This window comes from Pseudochaenichthys georgianus, chromosome 1 (genome assembly GCF_902827115.2).
Source record: "Pseudochaenichthys georgianus chromosome 1, fPseGeo1.2, whole genome shotgun sequence".
Classification (NCBI taxonomy): domain Eukaryota; kingdom Metazoa; phylum Chordata; class Actinopteri; order Perciformes; family Channichthyidae; genus Pseudochaenichthys; species Pseudochaenichthys georgianus.
In genome coordinates this window covers 17386841-17409970 of record NC_047503.1, presented here as the reverse complement: position 1 = coordinate 17409970, position 23130 = coordinate 17386841, and the positions used below count along the sequence as shown (strand labels likewise).

The 23130-nt window shown below is 41.4% G+C and overlaps 3 protein-coding genes across 3 annotated transcripts in view; 2 read left to right on the top strand and 1 right to left on the bottom strand.

The window, feature by feature from the left end:
- The first annotated feature begins 11 nt into the window (after positions 1 to 11).
- On the top strand, positions 12 to 6716 carry sgsh (N-sulfoglucosamine sulfohydrolase (sulfamidase)). Its single transcript, XM_034101019.2, has 9 exons — positions 12 to 242; positions 1334 to 1494; positions 1868 to 1973; positions 2062 to 2429; positions 2977 to 3058; positions 3141 to 3344; positions 4363 to 4529; positions 4599 to 4816; positions 6399 to 6716. Exons 1-9 carry the CDS (start codon positions 164 to 166, stop codon positions 6580 to 6582), a joined length of 1569 nt encoding a protein of 522 aa, XP_033956910.1. The 5' UTR covers positions 12 to 163; the 3' UTR covers positions 6583 to 6716.
- Positions 6717 to 8185: 1469 nt separating this feature from the next.
- Positions 8186 to 9526, top strand: npb (neuropeptide B). Its single transcript, XM_034101132.2, has 2 exons — positions 8186 to 8509; positions 9036 to 9526. The coding sequence occupies exons 1-2, from the start codon at positions 8246 to 8248 to the stop codon at positions 9162 to 9164; spliced, it is 393 nt and encodes a 130-aa protein (XP_033957023.1). The 5' UTR covers positions 8186 to 8245; the 3' UTR covers positions 9165 to 9526.
- A 94-nt stretch (positions 9527 to 9620) lies between these two features.
- Positions 9621 to 23130, bottom strand: part of gnav1 (guanine nucleotide binding protein (G protein) alpha v1) — a 33761-nt gene continuing 20251 nt past the window's right edge. Inside the window, exons 6-9 of the mRNA XM_034100778.2 lie at positions 16105 to 16234; positions 15888 to 15959; positions 13909 to 13996; positions 9621 to 11699 (exon numbers count right to left, since the gene is read on the bottom strand). Coding sequence (XP_033956669.1) covers positions 11509 to 11699; positions 13909 to 13996; positions 15888 to 15959; positions 16105 to 16234 — 481 coding nt within the window. The 3' untranslated portion in view covers positions 9621 to 11508. The remainder of the gene's footprint in view (positions 11700 to 13908; positions 13997 to 15887; positions 15960 to 16104; positions 16235 to 23130) is intronic.

The window sequence follows — 23130 nt, the reverse complement described above, 5'->3', positions numbered from 1 at the left end:
TAAATTGTTTAAGGAAGACGGGGAAACAAATCTATGATGTAGCACATGTATTGAATATAATTGTTTAGACGCACTTTACATGTTTCCTAGCCAAACCAGCAGACAGTTTGAGATGTAGAAAGCGAGTTTTAATGGGAAACATTAAGGAAAGCTAAACATCATCATGCTTCTTCAGTATCTTCTCTTCTTGGCATCATGTAGCATCGGGGAGTCAAAGAGGAGAAATGTGCTTCTAATAATTGGTGAGTTTTTACATTTACATCGAGTGATAAGTCGTGGCAGGTTTACATACTTAAATGCCTTTGGGCTGCAATAATAAAATGTGCAGTTACAGTATACGCGGTCCCCAGTTTATTAAGTAAGACCAATCAGAATTCCTTTATTAGTCCCACAGCAGGGAAATGGACAGTGTTACAGCAAAAAGTGTCATAGCAGGTACAAAAAGGCATACAATAATAAAGAACAAGCTAATTTATTAAATATAGAGAATACATGCACACATTAGTAATAATAGAATACAAACAAAGACATATAAGTTCACATCCATGGCTAAAAATGAGGAGCAGCAACTTTAGAACTTAGTGACATAAGTACACATTAGGTGTTGAGATATTATACAACAATGTTGGGACATTTATCACAATGTAGGTTTTTCAGATAAAGGTGATTATTGCACAGTATTGAAAAAATAGTGTCCATATTGTCCATAAAGGTTGTGTCTTCCTGGTCGAATGTACTTATTGTAAGTCGCTTTGGATAAAAGCGTCAGCTAAATGCAATGTAATGTAATGTAATATTGCACAAGATTCCACAGTCTGTATTATGTGGGGGTCTACCAGGGGTCGACACATCAGTCCTACAATCATTCAAATTGCATTACCCAGGTTAGTTCTGCTATCTAGTCTTGAGGATATAGATGGGGTGGACACATTAACGGACCTCTTTGAATAATGAAATGCACTATGTGGTCAAAAGTATGTTGACACTCCTGTCTTTCTTTAAACCAAACATGCCATAGAGCTCAAAGCCCGGATCAGGACTAGACCTTAAAAAAAAAAACACTCTATAGACTACTTGATAATTACCCGATGAAGCAAAGTCATTTTCACTCATACAATGTCAGAAAATGCTGTTTTCTGCCTATCGAATACACAGATGTCCTGCCTTTCTCTGTTTTATAACAAGTCAAGTGATTATCTCTGGGCTTGGACTGCCAAACAAGACATTTGAGGAACTCACCTTGGAGTTTGAGAAATTGGGATGAACACTTGTAACTATTGTATGGCCATGGGAGCTTAAGAGCTAAGGAATGTGCTTCCCCCCCCTCTTCCAGCTGATGATGCCGGCTTTGAGACAGAGGTGTATAACAACTCTGTGGTCCACACCCCCCACCTGCGCTCTCTGGCCCAGCGCAGCCTGGTGTTCAGCAACGCCTTCACCTCCGTCAGCAGCTGCTCCCCCAGCCGCTCCACCATCCTCACCGGCCTGCCACAGGTAACACACACACACACACACACACACACACACACACACACACACACACACACACACACACACACACACACACACACACACACACACACACACACACACACACACACACACACACACACACACACACACACACACACACACACACACACACACACACACACACACACACACACACACACACACACACACACACACACACACACACACACACACACACACACACACACACACACACACACACACACAGAGACACAGACACAGACACACAGACACAGACACACACACACAGAGAGACACAGACACAGACACAGAGAGAGAGAGAGAGATACCTAATTTGTGCAAGTGTATTTATGTCTGTTTGGTGTGTTTTCAGCACCAGAACGGCATGTACGGGCTTCACCAGGGTGTTCACCACTTCAACTCATTTGATGGAGTTCAAAGTCTGCCGCTGCTCCTCGGCCAGGCCAACGTACACACAGGTGAGAAACACAAAGACTACTCTTGCTAACTTTTGGCTCTTATCACTATTTATTCTACACTTCCTTTTTTACCGTCTCCCTCCAACAGGGATAATTGGAAAGAAGCATGTCGGCCCTGGATCAGTTTACCCTTTTGATTTTGCCTACACCGAGGAGAACAACTCTGTCCTCCAGGTGGGGAGGAACATCACCCGCATCAAGCTCCTGGTGCGAAAGTTTTTCCGGACCCATAAAGAGGAAGCCTTTGAAAGACGCCAAATGAGAGAGGATGATTCTGACAGTTTAAAAGATGAAGAGAGGCCGTTTTTCCTGTATGTTGCCTTTCATGACACCCACCGATGTGGACACTCTCAGCCGCAGTACGGAGCTTTCTGTGAGAAGTTTGGGAATGGGGAAATGGGGATGGGAAGAATTCCTGACTGGACACCGGAATATTACACACCAGAGCAAGTCAAGGTCAGTGCCGTACAGATTGTATGTTATTAGCTAAAACACATTATATTAAGTGGTATAACATCACCTTTTGAAATATGAATCGACACCTGTTTTAAAAATATAACTGCAAATTTAAAAGCATTTTTTTTGTGTTCGCTGAAGATGATAACATTTTATTTCCAGTTCGCAGTCACACTTTTACTGCTGCTGTTATACTGATATTAAAGGAAGACACAACACGAGGATAGGGGGACACATTAGACCTAAATATATCAGCATGGATCTTATTATTTGTATTACAGGTTTCGTGGAATCTTATGCCTAAAATTAGCAAATGAGGCTTTAGGTTATGCTAAGTTGTTGTTTAGATACACCATTTTATAAATTGAAGATTTGAGGTAAGTAAAATATATCTGAAAAAGGCTGTTTTTACTTGTAGTGTCTTGCCTAATCAAACAAAGTCAGGAACTCTCAGACTTTTACTTATTGATTATTGCAAATGTTCCAAATGTTTTCAGATGTTGAATGGAATGCAGAGCTGCTTACAGGTGTATCTGTTCTCACCTAGGTCCCTCCCTTTGTGCCGGACACACCTGTGGCGCGCTCCGACCTGGCAGCGCAGTACACCACGGTCAGCAGGCTGGACCAAGGTCTGTAACACCTGCAGCGCAGAAAAACACGTTATTCTTGTGAAACACCAAAAGATATAACGCTGTGGTTTTTCCTCCGCAGGAATCGGTTTAGTTCTCCAGGAGCTCAGAGACGCCGGTTATGAGAACGACACTCTGGTCATCTACAGCTCAGATAACGGCATCCCCTTCCCCAACGGCAGGACCAACCTGTACCGCTCCGGCACTGCAGAGCCCATGCTGCTGTCCTCTCCAGAGCACAGGGGGCGCTGGGGGGGCACCAGCCAGGCCTACGTCAGCCTGCTGGGTGAGGCGTGGATGGCAGAGAGAAGTGGAGGAGGGTTTTAAAAATATAGATTATAAGTCTTATAAGTCTTAACGCTTAGTGAGCAGTTAAACCACATAGAAAATGATTACAAGCTAAAAAAGTAAAGGGATTTTTGGTGAAAAATACAAGGAAAAAAAAGCGTTTTTCTTTCTTTAATCGTCTCAGATTTACGATTATACTTTAATAAGTACAATACATGAAAAAAATAATTGAACATGACAATCACTGAGAGAAACATGCTCAAAGACCCTTTATCGTGCTTTCAGATTGGTCTAGAGAGCCCTTGGTCTTCTCAAATGAACAAGAAGTAAATGTGCTGATCCGATGTGCTGAATCAGCCACAAGAGGGAGACTCATCACCGAGGCATCAGCAGCCGATCCCAGATAAAAAAATAAACGGAAAATGATTCCCTTAGAAGGCAATGATTTAATGAAAATAAAATAATCACAATAGTAATGGTTACAATATAAATGTCTGCAGAAGATAATACCACTACATATTAACTAAATATTAAAGTATGGCGTGATGAACATCAAGCAGTTGAGGCAGAAAGTGAATAATGAGGGGAATATTGAGTTTGGGTGTCATATAGTGCCCAAGGCTATGAAAACAATGCATCTCCAGCTGTTATAAAAACAACACTGTTGACCATGGGTTCGTAAAAGAGTTCTTCACCCACACAGTGCACAATTGTTTTCATCGAATACTCGCCCGCATCACCTTGAAGAGAGAGAATAACAAAGCTCTCTTTAAGAGTTCAAGGTTATTCGGAGGGAGTCATTCTTAATCAGTCCTTTTGTTGATTAATCATTCCTTTTTAAATATTTTAGTTTTAATTAAGTGGGACAATGTCCTCAATCAAAGGCTTGATCCTTCACTTACTCAAGAAAACATTTAAAACCTGCTAATTTGTAGTTCATTTTCATTTTTACAGTGACATGTATGTGAATATGATGTAAACACTCACTGTTTCTCTTCTTCTTTTTAATGTGGCAGACATCACCCCCACCATTCTCGACTGGCTCTCGGTCCCCTACCCATCCTACAGACTCCCCGGGGACCGCTCCACCCCGGTGCACCTCACGGGTCGCTCCTTACTTCCTGCGCTGGTCACGGAGCCCAGCAGCTGGAACACGGTCTACGGCAGCCAGTCCCTGCACGAGGTGCGTAAGGATGTCAGACGGTGTACACATGGAAGAAGTGGAGGCCCTGACTTGTGTTCTTTGTTTCAGGTTACCATGTACTACCCAATGCGCTCCGTCCACCAGGGGGCGTACCACCTTCTTCACAACATGCACTACCGCATGCCCTTCCCCATCGACCAGGACTTCTATGTGTCCCCCACCTTCCAGGACCTGCTGAACCGCACCCGGCTGAGCGAGCCCACCCATTGGTTCAAGAGCCTGCAGCAGTATTACTACAGAGAGCGCTGGGAGCTGTTCCACTCCAGGTGGGTGGGGGGGGGGGGACATGGTCACTATGATTATCCACTGAATAAATACCACACATTAGGTAAATGAGCAATCACAAGACTTAACCTATATGGTTCTGGTGTAAATGAGCTACACGGGCCACCGTTCAAAGTGAAGGCTATTTAGTTATAAGGGAAATGTAAGAAATTGTTAACATGAGATAGAAAATATGCTCAAAGAAGAGGGAACAGTTACGCTTCTCTTGCACTGTACACAAATTGTTTCCCTATCAATGTTTTATTTAAACATAATGAGACGGGTTGCTCAGTCGAGCGTGACCTGCCAATCCTTGCCCCTCCCCCTTCATGGTAGTTCACCCCTTGGACGCAGCTCTAGCAGTTTGAAGGGAGCCAACACAGCTGCATTCAGTCTGTAAAGGGATCTACAGATAATGATATAGAACTCAGCAACAGGGTGAGATGCAATCTAATGTGGCATCAGCTTGTAAAAAAAACCTATGTAGATGATTTAATTACCTATTACTATTTGTATTTTGCAGTACAATCTACGTGGCTACATTTGTACGCAGCTATAAACAAAAATGCAGGTACATTTATAGCCTAAGTAATCATAGCAAATAACAATGATCCATACATACATTAGAAAAATGTAAAAGGTCTAAAGTACAGGCTATACAATTTAGATTAAAGTTAATAAAATGAGTACCTTTCAACTTGACAGGTGACACACAGAACATTTATTCACATTCAGAAATGTGATGATCATTTGTGTAAGACACCATTTAAAGATATCTTCTGGTTCCAGCATCCCAAATATGAGGATTTGCTTCTCTCTGTTTTTATCTCCCCCGTCATCAAATATCTCTCGTCTTTATACAGTTGCTTGTTCCAACAAGTCAGCTGGATAAATGTTCACTCTTTATGGATATTTTAGAGACAAAATGACAAAGAAATGACATCATATTAATTAAACATTCAAATAATCCTTCCTTTGCTCGATGTGAACTAATGCAACAAGAGAGCACAGACATGTTCTCTGCTGGGCTCGGATGAGTCAGATCTTTCTTTGACCTGGAAAACTAACAGAAAACATAATAGAGTATTAGGGCTGATTGAATATACTGTGTTTAAAACATTTGATTGAATTAGGAAATCCATTCCTCTTGAATTTAATCTGATTTCAACCACCATCATTCATCAAAGTCACAGTCAGAAGACTTCTTTATAATTCATGTTTTAAGCGTTAACTCTGGGCTGTTAGAGGTCATGGCTTCTGTATGTTAATGGGTTTCACGTGCTGGTTATGTTTTTGGCTTAAAGTGTTTGTTTTTTTACAAAAGTTGCAGTTAACTATTGGTTCTTAAAAATAGATAAGATATCCTTTTGTATTTTTCCACAATAATTGTATTTCTTGCAGACATTAAACCGTCATCCAAAACAACACATATGTATTTTACTGTCCATTAGTTTCTTAATTATTTTCTAGATTTCCAAGAAATAAACAGGAAATCTGATACTAATTATAATGAATACGAGGACCATGGTGTCTTGTATCTTATTCTTCCTGTTCCTAAAGTTTGAATCTTCCTCCCCCCCACAGCACAGACCCCCTGGAAACTAAGAACCTAGCCTCAGAACCAGCTTACAGCGGCGTGCTGGAGAACCTGAGGCAGGGTCTGCAGAAGTGGCAGTGGCAGACCGGCGACCCCTGGGTCTGCGGGCCAGACTACGTCCTGGAGGACAAGCTAGAGCCACAGTGCAGACCTCTTTACAACGGACTCTGATGGACTCTGATGGTGCTTTAACTCATGTGGATTGACATGATGTCCGCCTAGATGAACACATTTGTCTTAATAAATCTCTAGTATTATTTTTCTATGCTGCTTTTAATGGTTAATAAAATAAAAATAAACATGAATTGCCTTATTGCTTGACATTATTTGTATAGGATCTTAATGTAAGCAGATACATTAATCATACAGGTCCTTCTTATTACATTACATATATCATTTCTTATCTGTCTCTATACATTTAAAGTAATGTTCCCATCATCCAGACCCCCTCATAACCTGGTTTCATATAAAGCAATAGTTTTACCTGTTTTGGTTATTATTAAATTGGACAAAAGTAGATGCATCTTAGTTTACGTCTCCATCACTGTTGTGCTACTGATCTGCTGATAGAGGCAGTGGAAATCATGATGACCAGTGAGGTTGGCAAATCAATGGGGAAAAGGGTTTGTATTGATTCCTCCGAGCTTCACTTTGAAGTCTGAGTCTCAAACCATCCGTGTAAAAAGCGTTTGGAACAGGAATACAATTTGGATTAGTCGATTATTCACTTGTATTCATTGATTGTTTTTTAAGAGTATATACATTTGTCCATTTGAGGCCTTTTGAAGCCACTGATTCTGCTTGGTGGTGTTTTATCACATGCAGCGGTCAAGAAGGCACTGATGCAGTTAAACCACCTGTGAGCACTTTGTGGGATTTTACAGGCAAATTGAATCGAATTTTTTTTATCAACTGATCTTTCACTGCTGAAATCAAACTAAAGTCATGGTTTGCTTTGATCCATTTCACATTCAGTATATTTGAAAGCTAACAAGTAGTTTGTCAATTTGTTCAGACATAAAAAGTTCCCCTTCCTTAACGTAAATCAGGAAATATTTCAGTTTTCACCACAGACGTCATTATGAAAGACGTATACGGGACGTCAGAGAAGGGCTGACTTCCCGTATACATCTTCAGCCCCCCACACACACACACACACACACACACACACACACACACACACACACACACACACACACACACACACACACACACACACACGTCATTACATTGACTTACATGCATTTCCTGGAGACTTATCCTAACCATAACCAACACATGCCTAACCCTTAACCTTAGGATTTCCTAACCCTAATCAAGTCTTCACCCTAAAATTAATGATTCCCCTCATGGGGACCTCCATTTTGTCCCCATAAGGGAGGCGAGTCCCCACACGTGACTATGTAAACAGATTTAGGTCCCCACAAGTATAGTAATGCTAGACCACACACACACACACACACACACACACACACACACACACACACACACACACACACACACACACACACACACACACACACACACACACACACACACACACACACACACACACACACACACACACACACACACACACACACACACACACACACACACACACACACACTGATCAATCCGGATTTGTCTTTTTTTCCCTTCTCACGCACAATGACAGATCCAAAAACGCCCACCTCAAATTTGATTTGACGAACGTCTTGGGTCACGATAACGTCGCCTTGTCTGCCTATATAAGCAGCAGAAAGTTTCCAAATAAGCAGCAAAACATAAAGTCGGCCTCTGACAAACAGACGAGAAACGCGCCGTTTTCCCTTTGCGTAAAACAGTTCCAGACATGGAGAGGTCAGTCAGGTTTGCCGTGGTTTGCGTCGGAGTGTCTCTGCTCATCTCCTGCCATCCAGCCGAAGCCTGGTACAAGCAGTCCACCGGGCCCAGCTACTACTCGGTGGGGCGCGCCTCCGGTCTGCTGTCCGGTATCAGGAGGTCGCCTTACGTCCGCAGGTCCGAGTCCGAGGATACGCTGGTGGACAGCGGGGAGACGGCGGGAAACAACGTGACCCCAGAGACCAACAGGCAGATCTCCATCCTCAAAAGCATGGTGAGTTCAGACTGCTCACTTTATTCCGTGAGAAAGGGACATAACAATTGCTTTCCATCAGCACCACATATTTAAAGTTTGCTTGGAAGTTTAGGAATATTTTCAACAGAGCAACACTTATTTGAAGATTTCACAACAGCTTGTATTACCCTTGCTTTTATAAAGACGACGAAACAAACTAAAAACTCATCTTAAATGATCAAAGTTGGTGCGTAAAAGCGCACTAAAAGATGACATTTACAAATTAACCAAGGAACATGTTTTCGGATCTCAAATCATTCGCCGACCTCAGGAAAACACTCGAATAAAGGCACAAAATATATAACGAGAATTAAAATAAAGGATTTGTCTAATAAGAGATGTGTTTATTATGGCAAACCATAGACTACACAACGGAATAGTCCCCCGAAAAAGTAATTCAAATACAAGCCTAAGATTAGTTTCAGAAGTACAAACATAAATGTGACATCTTATTTAGCCAGCTGTTAACTTTAAATCCTCTCATTATTATTTCCCCTCCCCGCAGGCCATCTGCGTCAAAGACATCTCTCCAAACCTGAAGAGCTGCGAGCTGCTGCCGGACGGGACGGGCACCTTCCAGTGTAAGGCGGACGTCTTCCTCACCCTGGACTCCCTGGACTGCCTGTCCGCGTGAGTCCCGCGCGGACCGGACCACGCGCCGAGCCCCGGGAGCGCCTCTCTTGTAACGAAAGATGAAGGAAAGCAAAGAGGGGCTGGAGGAGTGTGTGAGGTGGGGATAGCGCAGAGGAAAACCTGATCACTGTCAACGATGGACCGCCGCGGACTCTGAATGTTCTCTTGTTTGAAAATACCTTTTGCTTTGTGTAGAAAAAGAGATGTTAGTTGATCTTCTTTCCAGTTGACTTCCCATCTTTACTGTTTAAACCCCTGACATGTACCCTCCCTTGCCAAAATGTATTAAATGTCCAGAACGTTAACTGCAGAGCAGATTTCCTGGAAAGTAATTTTATTTATTTTATCTATTAAAATGAACAAACACTGGTAACCTGTTGTATTGCTTAAAATTGTCTTTAGAAATCCAACTATTGGGGGGGAAATAACATTTATTTGATAAATTTATGTGGTCGACTCCAACAAAGAATGGAAATATAAGTGAAAATAAGGTCGTCAGCATATCACATTTAATTCGAATCGCAGTAACAGTGCAATACTCAGTACAGACCATACATAAGTCTGATTATCACATGGCGTTTGAGATTCAAAGAGTAGAAATACCAAAAGATATTTTGAAAGTGGGAAAAATAAAACATTTCATACATATTAAGCATTTAAAGGTCCCATGTCATGGCCATTTCCACTGATCATGATTCCATTGTTGAGGTCTACTAGAATAGATTTATACTGTGCAATTGTCCAAACTCACATTGGTTTCTCATACAGCATCTCTGTAAAGTATGTGTATTCAGCAGTATTCACTCTCTCCACTAAACGGCTCGTTGCAGCTCTTGCCCCCCCCCTCCGTGAGCCCAGTGTGCTCCGATTGGTCGGGACCAGTCAGGACGTTGTGAATCACGCTAAGCTCCGTGGAGGTGTGATTTCCTTGTTTAGCGATACACAGCCAAACTCACCCTGAGCACACAAAGTCACAGTCGAAGTAAAAACAATAAGTGTGGCTTGATATTGAGTAAGAAAAAGGTTGATAAATGATGTGAGAATGGGTCTGCAGAGGGAATTTCGCCTCGATCCCAACTGTCTGTTATCAGCCTGCAGCCAGGGAGGAGAAATCAGCAGAGCTGCATGCACTGAGTGTGTGAGGAAGTCCGTGGATTGGTCCATTTAGACCAATCAGCGGGGGCTTAACGTAACGGCTCCGCGGACGTAACGTAACGGCTCCACGGATTGGTCCATTTCGTTCCGGGGACGACATGACATCATGATGTACCCGAAGAATCAAATGGACAGTGACGTATCTCCAACGAGGCGTTTTGGGGAGGTATTTTCTGTTTTAGAGTTTTACTCGCTACATGGTGTACTTTGAGGGTTTTGACTCTGCAGACCGTTTACATGCATAAAAACCTTCATAACACACAAGGGGACGGGCAATAACCGGAAAAGCATGACATGTCACCTTTAAGTTACACAACAGATGAAAACTCTTCATTATGAGGCACTTAGGGCTGTGTTTCATCTTCAGTGTGCATATCAGAGGGTATCAGTCATTACCATATCTTGTTTATTGCAGGAGCTCTTGTGATAGTCTGTCGCTCAGGGGAGCTTCCAGTCAGACCCCAGCGGAGTTAATGCCACACAAATCACATAGATGAAGCATCATCCTGGTTTACAAGTCAGGTTTTATGAGCGCATGTAAGAAAGGCAAACAGAAAGGAAATTAAACTGTTGGGAGACAGTTCAGGGATGTCTCTTTATACGTGCACTTTTCCCATGTCAAACATCACAAACCAGCCTCTTGGCTGACTGGTAAGAGTCAGGGGAACAGGTATAAGCAGAGATGACAATAAAAGAAGTGATAATTTCAACTCAGGACCAGTAAACATGAACCGGAGTGCTTTCCCTGTGATCAGCGCCTCATTAGGAGGGTGTGACGCACAGGATGTGCACAGACACCGTGATGGATGAGCGGAAAACACCCTGCGGTATGCACGAGTGACCGCCGCGCAGAGGAAGTAACGGACAAACAGTTAATCCTCGCCTCCTCTGTGTCCCACCCACACACACAACAGGATGTGATGGGCAAATAAATGGCATGTGTGTATATCAAGTCATCTAAAAAGTAACTTCACGATTCATAGTCAGGTTTAAGTACAGTACAGATTCAGAAATGCCCGTAACTAAACACAAGTGTTTCTCCTTTAGAAGCTGTTGTAGGCTACGTGGAGCATCCCATAGGATTAAATGCAACAAGCTTCCAGGATGTAGCTCGAGAGAGAAAACAGGCGCTTGGAGCAGACTTTTAAAATAAGACCTCCATAAGGAGACTGTCTCTGAGCGACTGGCAGCTAGAGGAGCGACACGGCCTCCAGGTTCTCTTTGATGATCATGTCCATGACCACCTGGAAGACCACCTCGATGTTGGAGGTGTCGGTTGCCGTGGTGAAGTGGTGGTAGATGAGTTTGCTGGGGGTAGCGTTGAGAGAGACGAAGGTGGCGGCGATGAATCGGGCGGCAGAATCCACATCACAGTCGGCACCTGGAGCAGAGGGGGGAGGGGGAGGGGGGGGGAGACTATTACAATAAAACATCTGGCTCCTTTTTTTTTTTTAAAACAACTGAAAGAGTGTTTTTCTCCAAAGACCTGTGAATCCCATCTGAGGAGCGTTGACAGATTGTGAAATAGCTCAGATAACTTGATAGAATAGTCTTCAGGATTTACACATTTGTTTTTAGGAGGAACATAAACACACAAATCAGATGATGAATTCTTGTGAGGCTGATCCGTGCAGTGTATCTTTTGTCACAATAATCCATTAACTGCCAGCTGCATCAGGGACGGTGCGCCTCACAGCAACTGTCACACCCAAACACAAAGTAATGGGAGGTCATTAAAACTAAGCGGTGGTGGAAACAAATTTCAGATCCTTCTGTAAAAAGTGAAGAAGCATTAGATTTAAACTACTTGCTCCGCAGTAAAGTAGCACGTGTGACTGGTTCATTATTATATATGACATTAGATTGTTAAAAGTGATGCAACCAGGTAAAGGTAACATTTTGCTGCATGTTGATAGGCTAATGAATCTTCACTTTATCTTCTCATGAAGTAGTTTATTGATAGGATTCCCAACCTAGGGGTCTTGCCACTCCAAAGGGTCACAGAATAAGTTTGAGAGCTCGTGAAATGATTTAGTTTAGTCTTTTTCTTTATTTGTAAAATAATAGATAGGTTGAATACATCTAAATAAAACAATGTGAAAAGTTTATGGAATAAATCCCTTTTTGTTGGAACTGCTAACAAACCCTGGACGTCTGAAAAGTGACCAACTACAGGCAGTTTGAGTAGATGCACTTTTCTCCACTGTTACCAAGCAAGCAGAGAAATACAAATATATAAGAGATCAATGGTTTAAAAACCCATACTCTGCCTTTCCAAGTGATGGAAGTTATACAGCAACTTTCAACACAAGGCGATTCAAAGTGCTTTACAAAAATGAAAGACATTAAGAGCATTAAGAAACATATTATGAAATGGCATTTAAAAACACAAGAATGCTAACCGACAGAAGCTCTTAGAGGCAAGCGTGTTTTTCTCTGGTGTAACATTTTATTTGTATAATGTAGTTGTTCCCTCATCTCTGTTCCCTCCAAAGTACTGAAGAAAAGGGAAAACTGAACCTGAACATTTTGTAATGAGACAATGTTAGGATTGTCCACTTTTCTGTATTTGATCACATCCTGTTCTAACATTATACAACTGAACACATTTTGAACATGAAGTGTTGAGTGAACAGGAGTCGTCTGAGCGAGACTGGGAACTTCAAACGACAAAAGTTGAGAGCTTCTGTTTCAGACTAATCGTATCTGAGTGGGAGATGGACGCCTGCTCTTTGCCTAACCCAAGAGTTTTCACATTTACATTGACATTTGCATGAGAGCAGAGGACACCTGTTGAGCCTACTGAGACCTGGGGAGTGAAATACTGAAACATCTAAAATAAGACACACTGGCAACTTCATTAGATATTGGCTACACATACAAGTTAATGCAAGCCAATACGCTCAATCTGATTCAAGTTCCACAGTTAGGGAAACTATAATGTTCAGTTTAAGGTCAAACTACGTGTTTATTACTGAGGTCTTATTAGTGACGATTTGTTGCACTGGTGTGTATTATATAAGACTGTTGACGTGGACAAAACATTATAGAAACATTAGGCAAAATTAAACGTCACTAATAAACAGTTTGATTAATACATAACTGATCATGCATCAAAATTGAACATTAGTATCTATTTAAAAAGGTATATGTTATGGCTGTGCTTTTGTATTGGATTTTACATTTAATTGTAAAAGCGCAGCTGATAAACGTGGTCAGTGTTGTGTTCATGTTCTACACTTTGTACTGCTAATCTTTTTTATTTTTTATTAATAGATTCATTGTTCATTCTTGAAAATGTGCGTCCCGGTTACTCAAAGGCAAGATGATTGCATTTAATGTTTCTATTAGCCCAAAACCCAAATACATTCAGTTTGATAAAAAGCAGAGAAAAGAAAAAAATCGAAATGTTTCCGAGTCTGAATATAAAATGTACAATAAAAAAAAGCTGCTTTCAAATGTTTCTGTCATTTCACGAATAGATGAGTTGATTGCTCGTTGCCGCTCTATTAATGTCCGACTCATCGTTCACCACTGCAGCTTTATGTATGGTGTCTTATCCACTCAAAACGGCCCAGCGTCAGTCCTACCTTTAAACTGTGGCAGGTAGAGCCGCAGATGTCGCCCGGAGTGTAAGATCTTGTCTTGAAAGAGGTCTATCTTGTTCATGAATAAAATCTGCAATTAAAAACACAATAAGCAAAAACAATCAGATGCTTCGTCTCCAGTGGAAAAATAATAATCAATGCGGATGTGTTAAGAAAATGTAAATGACCGAATGAAAAGTGACTCACATCTTTGGCACTGCAATAACGAACTGAACAATAAAACCAATCGATCAGTTTATACTCACTCTTTGCAGAAATGTTGCTAAACTGTGAAAATCAATGGCTGTGTTATCATCACCCCCCCCCCCCCCCCCCCCATGATGATGGCGGATCAATGACCTCCCTCCACTCACCGGTGTGAAATCAATCACTCGTGTAGTAGCTACTACTCTAATAAATCTCTGTCTTTCTGCCGTTTGTTTTTTACTGCCTCAACTTGATTTCGCTGCAAAGCCAATTAAAACTCCAGCCAAGTGTTGTCTTTCCGGCCCGTTTGATCACAAACACCAGCACACAAAAAAGGGATAATAATGACGACGAGGGAAGGGGCAGGTGTACAGCGAACAGGATCCAGAGCATTCCCTGGGTGTTTAATTACCACTGACCAGCCGCAGTGAATAGTTAATTGAGGTGGAGGTTACAAGTTTCCCTCCCACGTTAAAAAGGTAACATTAAACACTCTTGTTTAATGAGCCTGTTGGCCATGCTAACGTGCGGCCCACACACAACCCGCACATAAACACGTCACACAGACCTTTCATTGCCCATTTGGCTCTAATGAAGAATACAAAAATATCTTTGTGGTTAAAAAAAAAATGACTAAAAGAGATTATTTCTTATTGAGGTCTTAGTGATTTTCTGTTTCTTTGACAAAGCACCAAATGTAATTTCCTCATCCTCACCAACTCAACATGTCGTCACTGAAATTGCCTTTGTCATCAGAGACTGCTTTTATGCAGAGAAATGGTGTTCAGTGACCGGCTTCTGGACAAGTTGCTGAAAATGCTGCAGAGCTAATAACAGGTGACACTCACATCAACATGAAGTGACTTGTATTTGAAGTGGGCTTTAAAGGCGAGTTAAGTGGAATACATTGAGCTCGTTTCACGCTTGTTTTAATGTGATAATTTACCGGAAACAAAAACGGAAAATCAGAGGGGAAAATGTCGCCTGGATAAAGCTCAGTAATTACAACTTGCTCTTTAATTACGAGTGACAGGGGAATCAGGGAAAAAGGGCTAGGCCCTGTGTGCGTGTGTGTGTGTGTGTGTGTGTGTGTGTGTGTGTGTGTGTGTGTGTGTGTATGTGTGTGTGTGTGTGTGTGTGTGGAAACTGCATTTATCAAACACATTATTGGTATGCTTGTCTCCGGGCGCCATAGAGAACAAATGGGAGAGTTTGCTAGTGTCTGCTCCACTCACCCATGATTTCAATCCAACAACTGAACTGTCAAACGGAGCTGTTGTTCCCACCCTCTTCAGCCGGACCCTCTTTGTCTTCTGACTTTTAAAGTGGCAATAGACAAATGTTTTGCCTAAACTTATCATTATGAAGGAGCTGCACAATGCGCTGTATAACAATGACACCATGTGCCTTTAGATTGGTTCCCTATGTGCCTCTGTCTGCCCTGGAAAACAAAATGCAGAGCTTCATGGCAGCTTTGCAAACTCTCCAACAAAACAACTACCACCAAAAGTTGCCAGACGTCGTCATTAAATGATTAACATTTATGCTTTCTTTTAAGAGGTCTGCTCTGCAGTGCAGGATGGTAATAAACACGCTCCTACAGCTTCGGTACAGAACGGCAAATGATCAGGAAGGCGAGACATCAGAAACGGACGTCTCTGTTACCAGTAGGTAACTCTCTCTAGAATTCTTTTTGGATAGGCTCTTTTACACAACATTTGTTTTGCTGCATCTTTTCTCCTGAGGAGGAGGAAATATGGAGATGACTTTCTCACCATGGATGTGCTGCGGAAGAAAACGTTGTTGCAGATGGAGGAGAAGAGTTTCAAGCTCTCCTGAAGACGATTCTGCAGAGAGAAGACAAACACACTGTCAGACGTCTGTTCATTTAAAAACTCTTTCTATGTAGTTAAATAATTAGCTGAGACTCGACAAGTGGTCTATGCTTTGCATGGAGAGTATGAATATGTGTGACAGAGGGACAGCGTGTACCACAGAAGGGTCTTCCACCAGGGTCATGTCGTAACCGCTGAGCGACACCACAAACAGCACCGTCCTGACGTCCTCAAAACAACCAATCCACTTCCTCCGCTCAGTTCTCTGGCCTCCAACGTCGTACATCCTAAACAGAACAACAGAGTTTGATAGGTGCCCACAGAAAGAATACATATTGTTAGAGCCAGTATTTTGATTTGATAAGAAAGGCCACCTAATTGTGACGTCTGTAGTCAACGCACTATAAAGGACTACAATTCCCACGGCGCCTGTGCTAACGCCACAGTGATGGGCAACCTGTTGAGAGACGCCGCCGAGGAACAGTTTTTAACAATGTCGTGGCTTCCTTCCTTGTTTTTCCACCAAGCCACTAGACGCCTTAAACAGACAGTTCCAACTCGTTTCTTTCCTTAAAATACTCACAGTTTGAAGTGTTGCTTGGCCTCCGATGGTTTAGAAGATGTTGCGATGTGTTTGCTCAAAATAAAATAACAAACTTTTGCACATGCAACAAAGAAAAATAGGCCTTTAAAATATTCAAAAGAAATGGGCAAAACTCAAATAAAACCACACAATTTAGGTATTCTTTCTTTTTTGATAATGCTTATAACTTCACAACTTAAAGGGTACTTGTACGGTTTGTATGTACGGTTACGAGTACGGTTAAAAACTGTTCCTCGACGGCGTCTCTCAACAGGTTGCCCATCACCGTGGGAATTGTAGTCCTTTATAGTGCGTTGACTACAGACGTCACAATTAGGTGGCCTTTCTTATCAAATCAAAATACTGGCTCTAACACATATAGACAAAGAAAGGAACTGAGCTGAATACATTGAAATCAAAATGCAGAGAAAGAGAGAAAAGTGTAGAAAATTAAATAGAAAATATCTGAAACGTTCATTGCGATTTATGGACATTGTAGAATAAAAAATGAAGCCAGGGAAGGGGGGGGGGGGGTCATGGCACATTCAACAACCTTGCCCATCTTCTTACTTGACCTTGATATTGATCTTATCTACACACTTAATCCTAATCTAAGTTTCTATTTGACCTACAATTGCTTTTGACTGCTTGAAAGACACTAAATACTTTATTATCGCCTTATAAAGCTGAGAAGGATAACATGTTAACAAAAAGTACTATTAAACATATTGAAGACACTGGACACCATAAGCATCATTTAGCTGAGGACAATATTCCCCGGAATTTTGCAACCCCAGGTTTTATCTGCATAATTACCGGAAAATATGTGTGGGTGTGCAGGGTTACAGTCCCAAACCCTGCAGTGAGGAATATGACAAAAGTGGGCGATGGACATAAAATGCCAAGAAAATGTATTATGAACTGGATAAATGGATTAAAGATGTAGAAAGAAGTTAACCAAAGGCAAGTAACAGAAAAGCTGTGCATGTGCAGAGCAATAAGACGGAGCCACCGGGAGAATCTGGGCCCAGGTGCAGAGAGTGAACACACACATGGGCACCCAGCAGTATGAAATTCTAATTATATTTTTTTGTTTATTTTGGATGCATGATTGTTATTATTATTGTATGTGTTTGTTAAGTTGTAAAACGTGCTTTATATATTTAAGTTATATGGGAGTGTGTCTGTATGAGTGGAAGTATGAGGTATGAGCCATGAAATGTCATTGTTACTGACATGTCCTTTATCAGGATTCAATTTCCAGTGAACATCTGTGCTTTCTGTGTGTTCATGACCGCCCATACTGATTCTATAGTCCAGTGTAGCTCTGAGGGGTAACTCTAATCAATGACAGATTGTATTGGTTTCAGATAAGGTCAGATATTCCTAAAATATGACACACACACACACACACACACACACACACACACACACACACACACACACACACACACACACACACACACACACACACACACACACACACACACACACACACACACACACACACACACACACACACACACACACACACACACACACACACACACACACACACACACACACACACACACACACACACACACACACACACACACACACACACACACACACCTTTTCACCAAGACAATCACAACAAGGCAGCACAGAGAGCATAAAGGTCACCGTTCTCCAGAGGGGCGAGAGAGGAAAACACGACAGGAATAACACACAGAGAGAGACACACTGATCAGTTCATCCCCTTCAGCCATTTTCAGAGCCAGATGTGCCATCTCCCACTTTTCATTTGAGCATCCATCGAGTTATTGCAGATGAACATGTGGAAACACAGATGCACTAAGAGAAAAACAAACCGCAAAGTATAGACAAGATAAGATTCCCCAAGGAAATGTTCCACGGGAATAAAGCACGGCCCAGGACATGAGAAGCTGATGCTTCATTACACAAACCTACTCACAAGCACATGTGCACAATGTAACCCTAATAACACACACACTCTCACAAGTGCAGTCAAGTTCTGCTTCCAGCCACCTGGTTTTATATTTCAGATACAGAAAGGCAGAGGTGTGTACTCCTCAGCCAAAGTCACACATTTGGCTGAGGACTTGAGACAACCTGGAATTGCATACCGTCCTAATATTCATACTAAGTAAATCTGTAAGTCTGATACAGGAGCTTAGTGTACGTACTAAACTGTCCCACAAATAGGTTTGATCAAAAAGAGAACCAACTCTGTTATCCTCAACTTTTCTTACTAATATATATTACAACAAAAATCTAATTTCAGATAAGATCTTTGTACAGAATGCATGGATACCAACATCGTGATGCAACATTACAGTCACTCAGCCTTATTCAGTGTATCCCATGTCATGCAAAGTCAGGTTTAGTTTTGTACACACTATTTCATGGAAGTCGTGAACAAATCTGACGCACCGGAAGGGTTGTTGTTATACAGAACCATCCAATCGGGGGAAGAGCGAAAACAAGGTCTTACTTGAGAAATGATTTCACTACCTTTCTCTGCTCTTCCTTTAATGAAGACATACTATCCATACTTGATCGAAATGATGCTATTGCAGCATCTATTCTAACCTTTTTAGGAACCATTATTACAATAACTAAATGTGTTTACACTCATTACATTGGTTTGGTCACCCATTATGATTGAAGGTCTGTGTTTATGGGGCACATTCTGTAGTATTATTCTCTTCATGAGAACTGATTTAGTTAACTGTACTCTAGAGATCAAAAGTATTTCAAACTTTGATCTAGTTTGTATAAATAAACACTTCCCCTAGCCTTACATCATCCTTTCTCTTCCATCCCCACTTGCCCTTCTTGCCCCATAATGTTCAACCTCGTCTGCAGTGTTGTAATTGTAATTATCAGAGCAGTTGATGTTAATGATGCAGGAAAAGACCCAGATCGTTATTAAACTGGGGGGTCAAAAGTCAAACAGGAGGTCTGTATGCAAACTAGGCTGTGTCTGGGTTTAAAGTTGGGAGACTGTGTGCTTTTCTATGCGCACACACACATTTCTCATTTGCATGCACAGACACGCAAGCCTGCACACAGAGGCTAGAAAGAGGATGGCTTGGGGACATCTCTTGTACTGTTGATTAAGTGTTTAAATAACGAGATCATATAACCCAGAGTGTCGGTAATTTGAAGCCGAGTGTGAAATATCCGTTTGTGTGTAAAAAATTGCAGTTGATTCCATTTTCAGAACAATATATACATTCAAAACGGATTCTGAACACCTGAGAGTATGTGCTTTAGATCACAGTTGTCCTCTGCCTCACAGAGAATGACAAGTGGTGATCATTTGGACCCACTCATTCATTGCATTACAGCTTGCATATATATACAGTTGAGGCCTAAATTATTAGCCCCCCACGAGTTATGGAACATTTACCGAAAATTCTTCCCAATGTTTCCAGTATTGATAAAACTTGATATAATCAAACATTCTCCAGTGCTATTTAGTAGCTTTTGGTACTTTTTGGGAAATAAAATAAGTTTTTAGGCTCGCTTTATATCAAATATAGTGAAAAATGGGTTGGTCAAAAATATCAGCCCGCATGTGAATTTTTGCTTTCAAAAACACACCTAATCAATCAATCAGCTTTCAAACCACACCTGAGCATTCAATCAGCATAAAAGGACTCCAAGAAACAGGCACTCTGATACCTTATTGAGAGGGACTATACTACTACTCCTACTCACCATGCCACAGACAAAGGAAATCAGTCTTGAGCTCAGAAAGAAGATAGTGGAGGCTCATGATAAGGGGGAAGGCTATACTGCTATTTCCAAGCGCTTCACAGTGTCTAGAACTGCTGTACGTTGCATCATTGCGAAGTACAAAGAGACACATTCTGTAAGAAACAAACCTGGGCGTGGTCGAAGGCGCAAGAGTTCAAGAATTCTGGAGAGGAAAATAGTCAGAGATGTCTGCAAGAATCCACGGACATCTGCCAAGATGATTGTTGCTGACCTGGCCTCTTCTGGAGTTGATGTTTCAAGGAACACAGTGGCGAGGGCTCTTCATCGTGGTGGGCTTCAGGGCCATCGTCCCAGAAGAACCCCTTTACTCAAAGAGTGGCACATCAGAGCCAGACTGAGGTTTGCCCGTGAACATTTGAAAGGTAAAGATGAGTTTTGTAAGTCTGTGCTTTGGTCTGATGAGACTAAACTGGAACTGTTTGGGCACATGGATGTTGCTCATGTTTGGCGAAGAAAGAGAGAGGCCTTCAACCCTAAGAACACATCATGCTGTGGGGCTGTGTTGCAGCCTCAGGCACAGGGAGCCTTGTTCGGGTGCAAGGCATCATGACAAATTAAAATTATGTTGACATTTTGAGGGATAATATGAAAGAATCTGCTCTTAGTCTTCGCTTAGGTCGTCGCTGGGTCTTCCAACAAGACAATGACCCAAAGCACACATCAAACTTGGTCCAACAGTTTCTAAAGGACACCAAAACCAAGGTGCTGGAGTGGCCCGCACAGAGCCCAGATCTGAATCCTATTGAGAATCTGGCGGGTGCTCAAAGTGAATGCCCATGCTTGGAAACCACGCAATTTGGACCAGCTGGAACAATTTTCAAAGGAAGAATGGGCCAAAATCCCTCAAGAGACCTGTGCCAACCTAGTAAAGAACTACTCTAAGAGGTTGTTGTCAGTTGTGGCTCAGAAAGGGTACACTATTGACTATTAATGGCCTGGGGGCTAATATGTTTTTGACCAACCCATTTTTCACTATATTTGATATAAAGCAAGCCTAAAAATGTATTTTATTTTCCAAAATGTACCAAAAGCTACTAAATAGCACTGGTGAATCAAGTTTTATCAATGTTGGAAACATTGGGAAGAATTTTAGTAAAATGTTCCATAACTCCTGGGGGGCTAATAATTTAGGCCTCAACTGTATATATATATATATCAACCCAGTCTCACGGAATTTCGTGTCCGCAAGGAAAGGAAATGGGGCAAAGAGCCTCAGAATACTGAAATCTGTATTTTTCGTCATCTTTTTTTCCTTCTAATTTGTTATTATTTGGTGCAGGCACGAAACATACTACCAATAGAAATACATTGCTTCTAAAATCGTTCTGGGTCAGAATACTGAAATCTGTATTTTTTGGTATCTGTTTTTCCTTCTAATTTGTTATTATTTACATTGCTTTTATAATCGTTCTGTGTGACATGAAAAAAATGGCGAAATCGTGTTGGTGAACACGAATCAATAGATTAATTTCGTGACTATAACACGAAATGCCGTATACAGTACATACTGAACATACACATGCACCAATCACATGTAACCACAGAGATGACAAGAAGGAGTGATACAGAAAAGAAGGAAGGAGAGACGTAGAGCCACTGGTCAGTTAGCTTAGCTTAGCACATACAGTGGCGCTGAGTAGAGTGAAAGCAGGGGAAAGCAGCTAGCTTGGCTCTGTAAGGAAATCACCACTAAAGCTTTATTAACAAACAAAGATGTAAACACATTCTTCCTTAGTGTTTCTTGTCTTTATACCTATGATAATTTATTCCGGTCTCTGCGCAGACAGTTAGCTTAGCTCAATCAAATAATTAAAAACAGGGGAAACAGTTAGCCCTGGTTCTTTCCAAAGGTAACAAAGATTATTATAATGCAAAGGTAGTATATTTATAACATTTGCAGATCATATTTTACACCATTTGGATATAGTCAGGTTGATTGTCTTCCTGTTTCCAGTCTTTGTGTTAAGCTAAGCTAACTGGCTGCTATGGCTTTTTAAATGTATGCTACTGTAAAGACATTGGAGAGTGGTGTCTGTATTCTCAACTTAAATATATTTATAAAAAAATAACAAAAGACTGTTTGTATAACGGTACTAACAGACAAGAGAAAGAAAGTAATTGAGCTAAGGGGGGCAGTTTCACGTGTGTTAACAATTGCAGCCTCAATATTTACAAATGAAAATAAACCGGAGCAAAAATCTCCATCTTTGAATTTACTCAGCTGTCTGTTGCTTTCTAAACTTTTAATGAATGAAAAATGTTATTATATATTTCAAAAGTCTCGTGTTAATTTATTAGTTTGTAAAAATATGTTCTGTCTATGTCTGAATGGTACAAATGTAGACTTGCTCGTTCTAACAAAGACTATCTATCTCAGCGATACTCAACCCGCGGCTCTCGAGCCGCATGCGGCTCCTTTAAGACTAGCTCTTTTAAGTCCCACTTAAAAAAAAAAAAAAACGAAAAACAAAAACATTGTCAGCAGAATTCATCCACATTTCATTATCACTCACAAGTCACACATCAGTCATCACACACATCAGTCTATTAAGCCGCCCCCCCCATCCCTCTGAACAACCAATCACAAATTATTTCAGGTTTCGCGCTCTGATTGCAGGTGCGCGAGATAATTGCTCCGTCACACTGGGAAAACTAGCTTACAGCACTATGCAAAAATGGTAAAGGAATATAGGAAACGAAAATATGAAGAGGAATATCGAACATTTAAAGAGGACTGGGAACTCAAGTTTTTCTTCGTCTCCACCGGTTCGGGAAAATGCATCTGCCTGCTTTATGACAACGTCATTTCAC